Source organism: Spermophilus citellus (assembly GCF_964194105.1).
Source record: "Spermophilus citellus genome assembly, chromosome: 18".
Taxonomy (NCBI): Eukaryota; Metazoa; Chordata; class Mammalia; order Rodentia; family Sciuridae; genus Spermophilus; species Spermophilus citellus.
This window is the reverse complement of record NC_138200.1, coordinates 58,366,783-58,379,470: the sequence shown is the minus strand read 5'-3', so window position 1 is coordinate 58,379,470 and position 12,688 is coordinate 58,366,783. Positions and strand designations below refer to the sequence as shown.

At 46.3% G+C, this 12,688-nt stretch overlaps 1 protein-coding gene and 1 long non-coding RNA gene across 2 annotated transcripts; one reads left to right on the top strand and one right to left on the bottom strand.

Moving 5' to 3' along the window:
• Positions 1-1,397: 1,397 nt before the first annotated feature.
• Positions 1,398-8,675, bottom strand: LOC308637165. The gene is made up of 3 exons (XR_014019576.1): positions 8,532-8,675; positions 3,547-3,782; positions 1,398-3,000 (listed from the first exon to the last, which is right to left on the bottom strand). It is a non-coding gene; the product is annotated as an uncharacterized lncRNA (long non-coding RNA).
• LDHD (lactate dehydrogenase D) lies at positions 8,040-11,712 on the top strand. The gene is made up of 11 exons (XM_081273379.1): positions 8,040-8,186; positions 8,361-8,476; positions 8,683-8,824; positions 9,001-9,142; positions 9,295-9,454; positions 9,804-10,003; positions 10,098-10,226; positions 10,300-10,427; positions 10,957-11,047; positions 11,156-11,267; positions 11,359-11,712. Exons 1-11 carry the CDS (start codon positions 8,118-8,120, stop codon positions 11,522-11,524), a joined length of 1,455 nt encoding a protein of 484 aa, XP_081129505.1. The 5' UTR covers positions 8,040-8,117; the 3' UTR covers positions 11,525-11,712.
• Positions 11,713-12,688: the final 976 nt, after the last annotated feature.

Here is a 12,688-nt window from a genome sequence, read left to right as displayed (position 1 = left end):
TCTGTCTGTCTGTCATTGTGTCTTTGTTTGTTTATGTGACCTCAAGCAACAATATATGTAAACTTTATAAAATGATATTTAAGAAACAAAAATAAGCTTCAAAATTAGAACAGTTTTCTTAAGATCTATAAAGATTTATAAATAGCCCTGCCTTACCTGAGATAAGGCTCTGTCTCCCATCTTAATACATGTCAGAATGATTCTACAGCAGGCCAGACTTCAGTTCATTTAAAGTTATATTAAAAGAGTGATTTTTTGCTAAGATTCCTAGGATCTCAAATAGGGGTTATAATATAACTCAGTCAAAATTGAAGATAGATATTTTACAAACTAAATATGTTTTTTTAATATATTTTTTTAAAGAGAGAAGGGGGGGAGGGAGAGAGAGAGAGAGGGAGAGAGAGAGTTTTTTTTATTATTTATTTTTCAGCTGACACAACATCTTTGTATGTGGTGCTGAGGATCGAACCCGGGCCACACGCATGCCAGGCAAGCGTGCTACTGCTTGAGCCACATCCCCAGCCCCACTAAATATGTTTTTACTTTGGTTAGTTTTATTTTGTATTTTCCTTATAAACTGTCTAAATATTGCTTGTTAATGTTTTACAGAGGATTGCTTCAAGAACACACAACCTGGGTTAATTTAAGATAATAAGCCATCACTTAAAGGACAGATAGGACAGCACAGATCCTAATTCATATGAGGTTATAGACATTAACGTTAAAGCCCAGTATTCTTAATTTGAGACTGGTGAGACTAACTTGCTAGATGTTTAAGATCAAGTCTTAAAAATTAAAGTTAAATTAAAAGGGACCAAGAATCAATATTTGGCTCTTGCCCTCTAAGTCAGTGTAAACCCAGAGGAACAGGGAACTTCTCTGAAGAGCTTTACAACTCTGGGCCACATAACCTCCCAATCAGGGAGATTAATGAGCCCCCTGGAGAACAGAAAGCCAATCGATGCACTTGCCATGAAGAGGAGGGTGATTGGAGAAGGGAGACATCCCTGGTGCTTCCAAGGGAAGCCACATAGTCAGCAAGACCTGGACCCCTCCTAGAGCAAATGGCACTGGCATAACTAAGAAATTGCTCTCAAGTTCCCCCAAGAGTGACTCCCATGGAAACTCAGCTGACTCTTAATGATAGAAACAAAAGTCAGTTTTACTTGCTTCATCTTAAACACCTAGCAAAAATAGTTAAAACCAAAACATAGCCACCCCTGGGCATTTAAAGATAAATAATAATAATTAAATATAACTTAAGATATACACTTATGTTAGTCCCCAAAATAAGTAAGACTGGAGGCTACAAAGAGGGATTCTCAGGCAGGAATGCCTGATAACTATCAAAAGAAACTATCAACAGGAACTGCCAGAGTCAGAAGTTTTCAGTTAATTTAAGGCCTACAGCTATTCCTAACTTACACAGGTAGGCTTGATGTTTGCTAGTATGATTATCCAGCCCTAAGTAACAGAAATAAAGAGATCTCTACTAGACATGGAGGTCAGAGCAGCAAAATCTTACAAGATCAGATGACATTGAGTAGCTTAACTACATCTCATGGATGGACATCTGCAACATTAAAATTTAAATGTTGTGTTTACATTCCTGATAACTCTGAAGATGTAAAGGATTACACTCCTATATAAAGGCCTTGTCCACTCTGGCCTTACTGTGGGGACAGCTTCTCAATCTTCACACCTCCTAGTGACAAAAAATATTAACTTCTTCCACCTTCATGATATTCACTGACATGTTTCAGAGGGGGCAATATTTGTTCAGTACTCGTGTTTTTGTTTCTCTTTCATAGAAGCATCCATTCGAATAGGACTTTACAACTTGTTCTTCCCCAACCAGACTTCAATCTGACCTGAACTCCCACATCACCCCATCTCAGCTCAGAAGAAGCCAAAACGAGCACCGTCCCTTTTCTTACAACAATGGAGCCAGAAATAGATAGTCAGTGTAAATGGGTAAATTGAGTTAGGTCAGATCAGAGAGACCAGTTTTGGGTGAGTTTGAGACATTGGGGACTGTTACCTAAGGGATTAAAATTCCTTCAGAGCTCTTCCTCTACCTTATCAAAGATTTGAAAGGAACACATAAGACAAGGAGGGAATGATAAACCCAGCCTAATTCCCTCTTAGGATCAGGAGCCATCTTGTCACAAGTTATAAAGGATTCATTTCTGTTTTCTGTAAAATATTAAAATTTCTATTTAGCCTGGCCATACTTTGATGTTTTAAACTTGCTTGGAATGCCTGCCCTTGCCTGGAACTCACCCATGCCTGGCTTTCCCTGACCAGATAAAAACCCTCTCTGAAACTCTAGTGGCGCCTCATAAATTCTGATGTTGGGATCTAAATTTACTCCCTAAGTGCTGAACCACTTAGACCATTAACTTGCCTTTGTGCTATACTTGTCAAAATTCTGTTATCTGTAAGTTCTCAAGACATCCCCCAAACACCTTTTTGCAACTTTCTCTACTATAAAGCTGTGCTCCTGGAGAGCTGCAGGGATGTCTTCTATTCCCACTGGTTTCAGGAGAGACAGCCCCAGCTGGTCAGAATTACAAGCCTGCTTTAATTTGATTTAAATTGGAGTTAGATCATTATACAAAATACATATATAAAGATGTGAATTTGGTGTCAACATACCTTATATACAATCAGAGACATGATAAATTGTGGTATAAAGGTGTATTAAGAATTGTAATGCAAAAATAAATAAATTAATTAATTAACTAATTAATTGGAGTCGGTGGTCTTTTCCTTGCATCATGATTTAACACTAGGGATGTGGTTTAGTGGTTAAGCTCCCCTGGGTTCAATCCTTGGTTTTTCAAAAAAAAAAAAAAAAAAAGTTTTCAGTCAAATATTACCATCCAGTTTTGCAAATGCTGCTTTTTGAAGGTACCAGGTGTCAGGTTCAGGTTCAGGTTTCTGCCCCAAGTGTCTGTTTTCTTCCACATTCCTTCAGTCAAGTGTGTTGGACACCTGCTGGGTAGAAAAACCAGAGTAAGGCGCAACTGTGAACAGACAAGCTTTCCACCCTGTGGGCCTATGCTGGGGGAGAGGAAATCCCCAGGAGTGGGGGGGGGGTTGGTTGATATTGTAGTCCCCCGCATTTTTATTGGTAAAATACGTATATAAAAGTTATCATCTTAGCCATTTTTAAGTAGACAGTTCAGTGGTATTAAGTACATCCACAATGCCAGCCATCACCACCATCCCTTTTTACAATTCTTTTCGGCTTGTAAAAATGGAATTCTGTACTCACGTTAAACATTAACTCCCCATCCTCCCCTCCCTTCTGCCCCAGAAACTACTCTTTCACTTTCTGTCTCTATGATTTTGACTATCTAAGTACCATATGTAAGTGGAATCACACGATATAGTAAGGTAGTATTTGTCTTTATGTGGCTGGCTTATTTCACTTACATAATGACCTTAAGGTTCAGCCATGCTGTAGCACATCAGGATTTCCCTCCATTTTTTTTTTTTTTTTTTGGCGGTACAGGGGTGCTTTACAACTGAGCTACATACCCAGCCTTTTTATTTTTTATTCTGAGACAAAGCTCTCTAAGTTGTTGAGGCTGGCCTTGAGCTTGCAATCCTTCTGCTTCAGCCTCCACAGTAGCTAGGCAAAGTGGTTGATTAGAGCTTGGGCGGGGAACAGGCAAGATCAGTGTGGAGCATCTGTGGCAACAAGGTCAGGAAGTGTGCCAAGAAGGTAAGGGTCTGGGGAGAGGGTTCACTTGGAAGAAGCCCCTAGATCAAAGCTGGAAAAATAGGAACAACAAAATAAATAAATAACAACAGGATAAAAGAAATAGCTGATAGCCACACTGATAACGAATGAGGGAGAGGAACAGCTCTTCTTAGAGAATAATTCTAATTAAGTAATATAGAACTAAGGCTAGCAGTTGGGAATATAGCTCAGTGATAGGGTACTCTCCCAGTGTGCATGAGGTCTTGGGTTTGAACCCCAGCCCCACAAAAGCCCCAAAGTAAATAAATGGGGAGATTACATTGCCTTGGATGGACTAATTTAATGATTAAGAAATCAACTCTCCTGGGGTTGTGGCTCAGTGGTAGAGCACTTGCCTAGCATGCATGAGGCACTGGGTTCAGTCCTCAGCACCACATAAATATAAAATAAAGATATTGTGTTCACCTAAAACTAAAAAATAAATATATTTTTAAAAGAAACCAACTCTCACAAAATTAGTAAACTAACGGAGTATAATCTCAATAAAAATTCCAATTGCTTTTAAATTTTTTGAGATGAAATTCACATTATATCAAATTCAATTTTGTGATTTTATTTTATTTTTCTTATATATATATATATTTTTTAGTTTTTGATGGACCTTGATTTTATTTATTTATATGTGGTGCTGAGAATCGAACCCAGTGCCTCACACATGCCAGGCAAGCGCTCTACCACTGAGCTACAGCCCCAGCCCCTCAATTTTGTCATTTTAAAGTGTACATTTTGGTTTTTAGTAGTCACAAAGTCACACAACTATCACCACAATCTCATCCAAAATGTTTCCATTTTCTCAATTCCTCTGTCCTCTCATCCAGTTGGAATCCTTTTTTTAAGAGAGGGTGGGGAATTGAATCCAGGGTGTTTAACCACTGAGGAATATCTACAGTTCTTTTCATTTTTTATTTTGAGAAAGAGTCTCACTAAATTGCTTAGGGGTCTCACTAAGTTGCTGAGGCTGGCTTGGCATTTGTGATCCTTCAGCCAGGTGTGGTGGCACACGACTGTAATCCTAGTGGCTTGGGAAGGATCCTGAGTTCAAAGCCAGCTTCAGGAATTTAGTGAGACCCTAAGAAACTCAGAGAGACCCTGTCTCTAAATAAAGTATAAAAAAAGGGGGCTGGGATTGTGGCTCAGTGGCAGAGCACTTGCCGAATACATTTGAGGCACTGGGTTCCATACTCAGCACCACATGAAAATAAATAAAATGAAGGTATTGTGTCCATCTACAATTAAAAAAAAATTTTTTAAATATAAAAAAGGGCTGGGGGTGTTGCTCAGTAGTTAAGCACCCATGGTTCAATCCCTAGTACCACTAACTAACTAAATAAGTAACTAAATAAAGAAATGAATAAATAGAATTTGCAATCCTCCTGCCTCAGCTTCCTGAGCTGCTGGGATTACAGGTGTGCACCACCTCACTTGGCTCCAATTGAAATCTTTAAGATTTTAAACCTACTCTAAAATGTAGAGTACATCTATGAAGTAGTCTTGCCTGAAAAAAAATGGAATCTGAGCTGAGCACGATGGCACACCCCTGTAATCCCAGCAGCTTGCAAGGCTGAGACAGGAAGATCACAAGTTCAAAGTCAGTCTCAGCAATGGTGAGGCGCTAAGCAACTCAGTGCGACTCTGTCTCTAAATAAAATATAAAATAGGACTGGGGATGTGGCTCAGTGGTTGAGTGCCCCTGAGTTCAATCCCTAGTACCAAAAAAAAAAAAAAAAAAAAAAAAAAAGAAGAAGAAGAATCTGAATCTAATCCTTTACATTTGTCTTAACACAGTAGTCATTCAATATTAAAATGAATGAACATGAAATAAAATTGAAAATTCAGTTACACTAGTTGCATTTCAAGTGTTGATACCACATGTGGTTTCCATGCAGAAAGCACAGATATAAAACATGTTTATCAGCACAGAAGATTGAATGATAGGGCAGCATCACAGCTTTATCTAACCATTTCCAAGAAATATAGAAATTTGAGAAATCTATTAAATACTACCACAAGGATATACTAATCCAAATACAGAATGTAGAAATTTCTTAAAAAAAAAATATATATATATAATTTAATAAATAAATGTAGTTCAAAATATAGTGCCAGGGTATTATGCAGTTGAACATGCTAGTAATATGTGTTATGAAGCACCTGTGCTCATGTTAGATTGGTGGCACCCCACTATTGTTAGTGGTTCCTGGGATTAGTGCCAGAGCAGCACTAATTATCTGCTCTTCTGCACAGCAAGTGCAGAAAATTCTTGAACAGTTCACCTTCCTAATCCTACCTTCCCCAACATATACATCAGGTTAAAAAAAAACAAAACCCTGATAGCTAACAGATACCTATACACAATCACTCTACAGTTATGGCTTATTATTAAATTAAAATGTAATGACCTGGTTAACACCCTCTAAAGCTTCTAAGATTGAGAACTACATCAGCAACCGGTAGTTATATGCATGAACCAATGTTTATACAATATAGAAGTAGAGGCATTCAGTGATTGAAACTCCACACAGACCTGCACAATGAGGGGCTAGCGATGCCCATGGCAAGCCTCACAACTCAAGTCCATACCTGGTAAATGACCAGCTGAATGGACAACCTGTAGAAATGTGGAAATTAAAAAAATTGTTTTTGTATTTTTAGTTGTTGATGGACCTTTATTTTATTTATTTATATGCAGTGTCGAGATTTGAACCCAGGGTCTCACACATGCCTGGCAAATGCTCTACCACTGAGCCACAACCCCAGCCCCCGAATGTGGAGATTTTTATGAAACAAATGGCCCAGTTTTAAAAACAAGTAAATGGCATGAAAAAAAGGGAGAGGGAGAAATAGTTGTAGATTTAAAAAGATTTGAGAAAAATGAGTGCTCAGTGGTAGAGTGCTTGTCCAGCTTGCCTGAGGCCTTGGGTTCCATCCCTAGCATTGAAAAAAAAAAAAAAAAAGATTTGAGACAAATGAATTGAATGCACTGTGTGGACTTCCACTGAATCTTGACTTTGAATTAACTGTGAAAGAGACATTTTTTGAGACAAATCAATTAAACAGCACATTCAAGTTATAAGTATGAACTTATGCCTTGAACAAAAACCTTGGGAGTCCATGATTTTGGACAGAGCGCCTACATTAGGCCCCAACTGAGCAGACCAAATCAAAATGGAGTCACTCATACTAAATGCCACATAATCAGATTGAAAGTTTAAGGAGGTAGACAGATTCCCAATAGATTCCAGTTTACTTGAATCAGCACAAGAAAGAAGTCCCCTCTGCTTTAACCTTTACCAAAAAGGAACCTGATATTAACCAATTCAGCTTTTTATTTATTTTTTCTTGTTCTCATGTGACAAAACCCAATGTTCTGCCTTGGCCCCAGTTTTATCCTATACAACTGGAGGCTGCTTAGTTCATGAATAGAAAACAAAAGCCAATTAGATCCAGAACTAAATTGTTATAATTATATAACTTGTCCATATGTGGTCAGGGAGAGAACTCAACTAAAACGAGGAAAGAGTTTATATTTCTGACTCAAAGGAATAAAAACAAAGCTGTAGCTTTATCTCAGTGACGCTGGGATTTGCTGTGGGAGAGCAGAGCTTCAAAGCACAGGTAGCCACCCCATACCAACACGGTCCTGGGCTCTGCCAGGGTGGAGGTGGGGCATTGGGAGTAAAAGGCCTGTGAAGTCTTCAACTTCCCGGCAGTGTGCTGCCGTTCCTCAGATCTCCTCTTCCAGGGAGTCTCCCTGGCATGCCCTATTGCCCTGCCCCATTCCATCCCCGAAGGGCCTTCCTGGTCTTCCCTTTGCACAGCCCTGAAGGCAGCCCACTCTGGGACACTGGTGCTGAGACTTGCAGGGTAGGGAAGAGGTTGCCAGGCAGAGTCAGGAGATGGTTCCTGGCAGAGGGTACAGTATGGGCCAGGGCTCTGAGCCCAGCTGGAGCTGGGGTGAACTGGAACAGAAAGGGAAACTGGAGCCTAGAGGTCAAAGAGGAGGTTGGAAGAAAGTATAGATGAAAGATCAGCAGGAGCAATAGAACCTTAAGGCCTCTACAAGGAGTTTGTGTTTGCAGGGCCACAGGAAGCCATTGCAGACTTTTGCAGGAGTGGCTACTGTCCCTGTTTCCCAGTGCATATGGTAAGCCCCACCTGTCTTTCAGAAGTGTTGACCCTATTACTCACACACATCCTTGACCTGGCAAAGTCTTCAGGGGCCACCTTAAGTCCACTCCACCTTAAACAGGCTCCACCCCCCAGCACAGCCAATGGGCTGAGTAGGGGTGACCAGCTGCCACCTGCCCTCACCCCCACGGTGCTCAAACTGATTGCAGTTCCAGCTATGGCCTCACTGCTCCGGGCTGCAGCCCCGGGACTCTTCTCCTGGAGGGAGTACTGCTCCAGAGGGTCGCAGATTGGTGGGGCCAGGAGCTGGGAGGGATCCTTGCCTAAAGTATCCCAAGCTCTGTGCTGCCATCGGGCACCCTCACTAGCCCACACCCCTCCCTCCTGCCCTGGGGGAGGGAGAGGGTGCGGTGGCCCCCAGTTCTCTTTCTGGCGCCTCTGGCATTGTGATTCTTCCCTGAAGGGCGAGCTCAGCAAGGGCTTCGTGGAGTCTCTAAAGGCTATTGTGGGGAGCCCCCACGTGTCCACTGCTGCTGCTGTTCGAGAGCATCACGGGCAGGATGAGTCCATACACAGGTATTGGGAACCCTGGCTAGGAATGGGATCCCTGGTGGCCCTCGTCCCCACTCACCTGTTTTGGTGTGCTGTGGCACTTTCTATGGAGGGCTGCTCTCTGCCTCTTGTTTGCTGTGTGGCCTCAGGCCTTGTGACATCTCCAGGCTCCTTGAGAAGCAGGGCCAGAGGGTGCCACTAGCTTCTCACCCACTGAGGCCTGTTTCTAGGTGTCAACCTCCAGATGTGGTGGTGTGGCCCCAGAATGTGGACCAGGTCAGCCGGCTGGCAGCTCTCTGCTATGGCCAAGGTGTGCCCATCATCCCCTTCGGCACAGGCACCGGCGTCGAGGGGGGAGTCTGCGCTGTGCAGGTATAGCAGGTGCCTCAGGTCTACTTCAACACACTGGGCATGTTTGTGGCCATTCCTACATGCCATTCTGGGACTCTGGTCTGGCTGCTGGGGTTCAGCCGTGGGGTAGAGTCCTGGGGTCTGTGCCCAGCCCAGAGACTTAGGTCAGTTGGCCTTCTTTGCACCCCTGCTCCCAGGGTGGTGTGTGCATTAACCTGACCCACATGGACCGGATCACGGAACTGAACACAGAAGACTTCTCTGTGGTAGTGGAGCCTGGTGTCACCCGTAAAGCTCTCAATGCCCACCTGCGCAACAGTGGCCTCTGGTTTACTGTGGGTAAGCTTGGGGCTCCTGCACCTTTCCCAGGGTCCTGGGGGCTTGCAGGGGGCTGGGCTGTTTATGGGGCTTCAGAGGACCCTGCTCTCCCCACCTGCCCAGGGTGGGGGAAAGGGCCTTCGGCCTGCCCTCTCCTGCTTTCTGCCCTCCAGACCCAGGTGCAGACGCCTCTATCTGTGGCATGGTGGCCACTGGGGCTTCAGGCACCAACTCTGTGCGCTATGGCACCATTCGGGACAATGTGGTCAATCTGGAGGTGGTGTTGCCTGATGGGCGGCTGCTTCACACTGCGGGCCAGGGCCGTCATTTCAGGTGAATGTCCTCTGCCCTTGGCCTGAGGCTTCAGTGAGTGCTGATGGGGCCTCTAGAAGCCCTCCTGGATCAATGAGTGGCTAGAGAGGGCTGTCATGTGGGCCAGCAGATGGCCAGCATGCTGGGGTTTGCTCTCCTGCATAAGGCTGACAGAGGTTGAGCAGTGGCAAGTACTGTAATGGGAACTGGGGATGCGGAAGGCCAGCCCAGACTTGGGGGCCTAAGGGATAGTGTCCTGGGCCCCACCTTCAGATTTCTGGGCAGAAATCTCTCATTGCACGGTCTGGACACTCACCTACCTTATGTGTTCCTTATGTGTCTGGACACTCACCTACCTTATGGGGCCCAGGAAGAGTGCAGCTGGCTACAACCTCACAGGACTCTTTGTGGGCTCTGAGGGGACACTGGGCCTCATCACATCTGCCACCCTGCGCTTGCACCCTGTCCCCGAAGCCACAGTGGCTGCCACTTGTGCATTCCCCAGTGTCCAGGCAGCTGTGGACAGCACTGTACAGATCCTCCAAGCTGCAGTGCCTGTGGCCCGCATTGGTGAGCCATGGACTGGTGCAGTTGGGGTGGGCTGCACAAAAGAGGCCCCCTTGGAAGGCCAAGCCTCACTGGGCATCCCTCTTCCTGGTCCCAGAGTTCTTAGATGACGTCACAATGGACGCCTGCAATAGGCACAGCAAGCTGAGGTGCGCCGTGGCGCCCACACTCTTCCTTGAGTTCCACGGTTCCGAGCAGGCACTGGCAGAGCAGGTGCAGCACACAGGTGTGTTGACGGTGGGACAGCAGAGCCTGGGCTGCCCCAGTGTTGGGCCTGGGTCAATTTTTCCCTACTGCAGAGGCGATCACCCAGCAAAATGGAGCCTCTCACTTCTCCTGGGCCAAAGAGAGTGAAGAGCGCAACCAGCTTTGGGCAGCACGGCACAATGCTTGGTATGCACTCCTAGCCCTGTCTCCAGGCTGCAAGGTGAGCTGGGATGGGGATGGAGGTGGAATCCACTGTTCAGCCCACAAATCCTTCCCTCAACCCACTATCAGACTGTTTGAAACAGCAGGCTCAAGTGGCTGGGTGGGCACTAGAAGCTGGGGTTATAGACCCTCTCGCTAAACTGTTTCTCAGAGGCTGTCTAGTGTCCAATCACACTAGGGAGCCCTTCCTGCAACCATGCATGCTCTTGGGAGTTTTGAACAGAGAGGGAAGATCTACCCAGAAGGGGAAGATGGGCTCTAGGCAGAGCAAGCAGAGGCTCAGTAGTGCAGGGGAAAAGGGGACCTGCACAAAGCCAAGGGTGGAAAACCAGGGCAGTGGTGAAGGTCTGGGCTGGCAAGACCTGGGGAACACACTCTGGTACAACTGTCTAGAGAAGAGCAAGCCATTTCCTTCTGTGAGGCCAAGAACTGAAGTCAAATCCCCTCAGACTTGATCATAGTGACCCTTAGCTTTAGGCAGACAGATGGGGATGGGGAGAGCCTCACTAGTCTGCCCTCTGACCCAGGGCTATTCCACTGACGTGTGTGTGCCCATCTCCCGGTTGCCGGAGATCCTGGTGCAGACCAAGGAGGAACTGAAGACCTCGGGACTTAAAGGTTCTGCCTACTCACCTGGAGTGAGGTGGGGAGGCACTGAGGCCCACCAGTGCCTGGGCCAAGGGCAGGGGAGGCTGGAGGCAACAGCTTAGTCCTCTGGGTCCACAGGAGGCATTGTTGGGCATGTAGGTGATGGCAATTTCCACTGCATCTTGCTGGTCAACCCAGATGATGAGGAGGAGCACCACAGGGTCAGAGCCTTCACAAAAAAGCTGGGCAGGTAAGAGTTGAACCTGAGACGGGCTGGGTGGGGGAGGGCAGAGGAAGTGGGAGAGGAGTCCACTGAGGTATTCCTTCTCATGATATCCCAGGCAGGCACTGGCACTCCATGGGACGTGTACTGGGGAGCATGGCATTGGGCTGGGCAAGCGGCAGCTACTGCAGGAGGAGATTGGTGCTGTTGGCATGGAGACCATGCGGCAGCTCAAGGTCATGCTGGACCCCCGAAGCCTCATGAACCCAGGCAAGGTGCTGTGAGGAGCTCTGAATACTTAGCTACCCTGCAAAGGATGGACAATGCAGATGCTGTTTCTGTCTGCCAGCTAGCCCTCTGTAGCTGGGGCCTAGAGTTCAAGCCAGGAGAGAAGCCGGGCTCCCTCCCTGGCCCTCTTGCTGTCTTCTAAAGCCTTTGGCCCAGTAAATGACCCAGCGTGGTTCCTGGTGAAGCTGCTTTCTATCTGATCTCACATACTGGCTGGGGGAGATGGTGTGGGGTCCATCCCAAGACTAAGATCATATCCCTGTCAAGGTCTCCCCACTGCTGACGCCCAGGACCCTTTATCAACCCTTCATCTACTTGGGTTGATAGGCATGCTCCTTTCCTGAAAGGGGAGGGGCCTCCCAAATGAATCTGAACCCCATTTATAGCTGTCTGGAGATCAGCAGGCAACACTTCCCATATACACCCTCTCTTCCTCTAGATAGTGACCCATTTGTCTGGGGCCTGTCCTCTGATTTATGGAACCCTGGGGAAAAGGATGGTGCTCAGACTTTGGAAGGAAGGAGGTCCCTGTTCCAACTTCTCTGCTTCTGAGAACCTTGGACCTACCCACAGTGGAGGTCCCACTAGGCTCCAGCTGGGCCTTAGAACTCTAAACACATTCTTCAAGCAGCTGCTACCAATTGTTAGAAATGGGAGTGAGATTATCATTGCACTGCACTGCTCCATGGTATACACTCCAAATCAAGGTCATCCTACCCTGAGGCCTGCCTGTCTTGGGATCCCTAGCCAGGGCCCCTAAGGTCCTTAGCAGTTGTTCTCCCAAAGCCCACTAGAGGGTGCCCGACACCAGTAAACTCAAGACGCCACAGCAGCTGTGGCCCAGGACTCTTCTGTCCAGGGCCTGAAACTTTTAGCCCTGGGCCACCCACCTCCCAGGGCTGTGGAGCGACCTGGCAGGCAATCTGTAAACCCTCCACTCACTGTAGGTCCCAGGAACCTGTAGTGCCACTTATCTCCCTCACTCCCAGGTCTTTGGCCCTCTTAGCAAAGGGGCTGGGTGAGGGATGCTGGGAGCCAGTGCAGGGAAACAGCACCCTTCTGCTCACATCATGCTTTTCCCTCAACCCTCTCAGTCCCTAACCAACCCTTCCATGGGGGGCGGGGGCACTCTGCAACTCCCTCTTGCCCACCCTCCATTC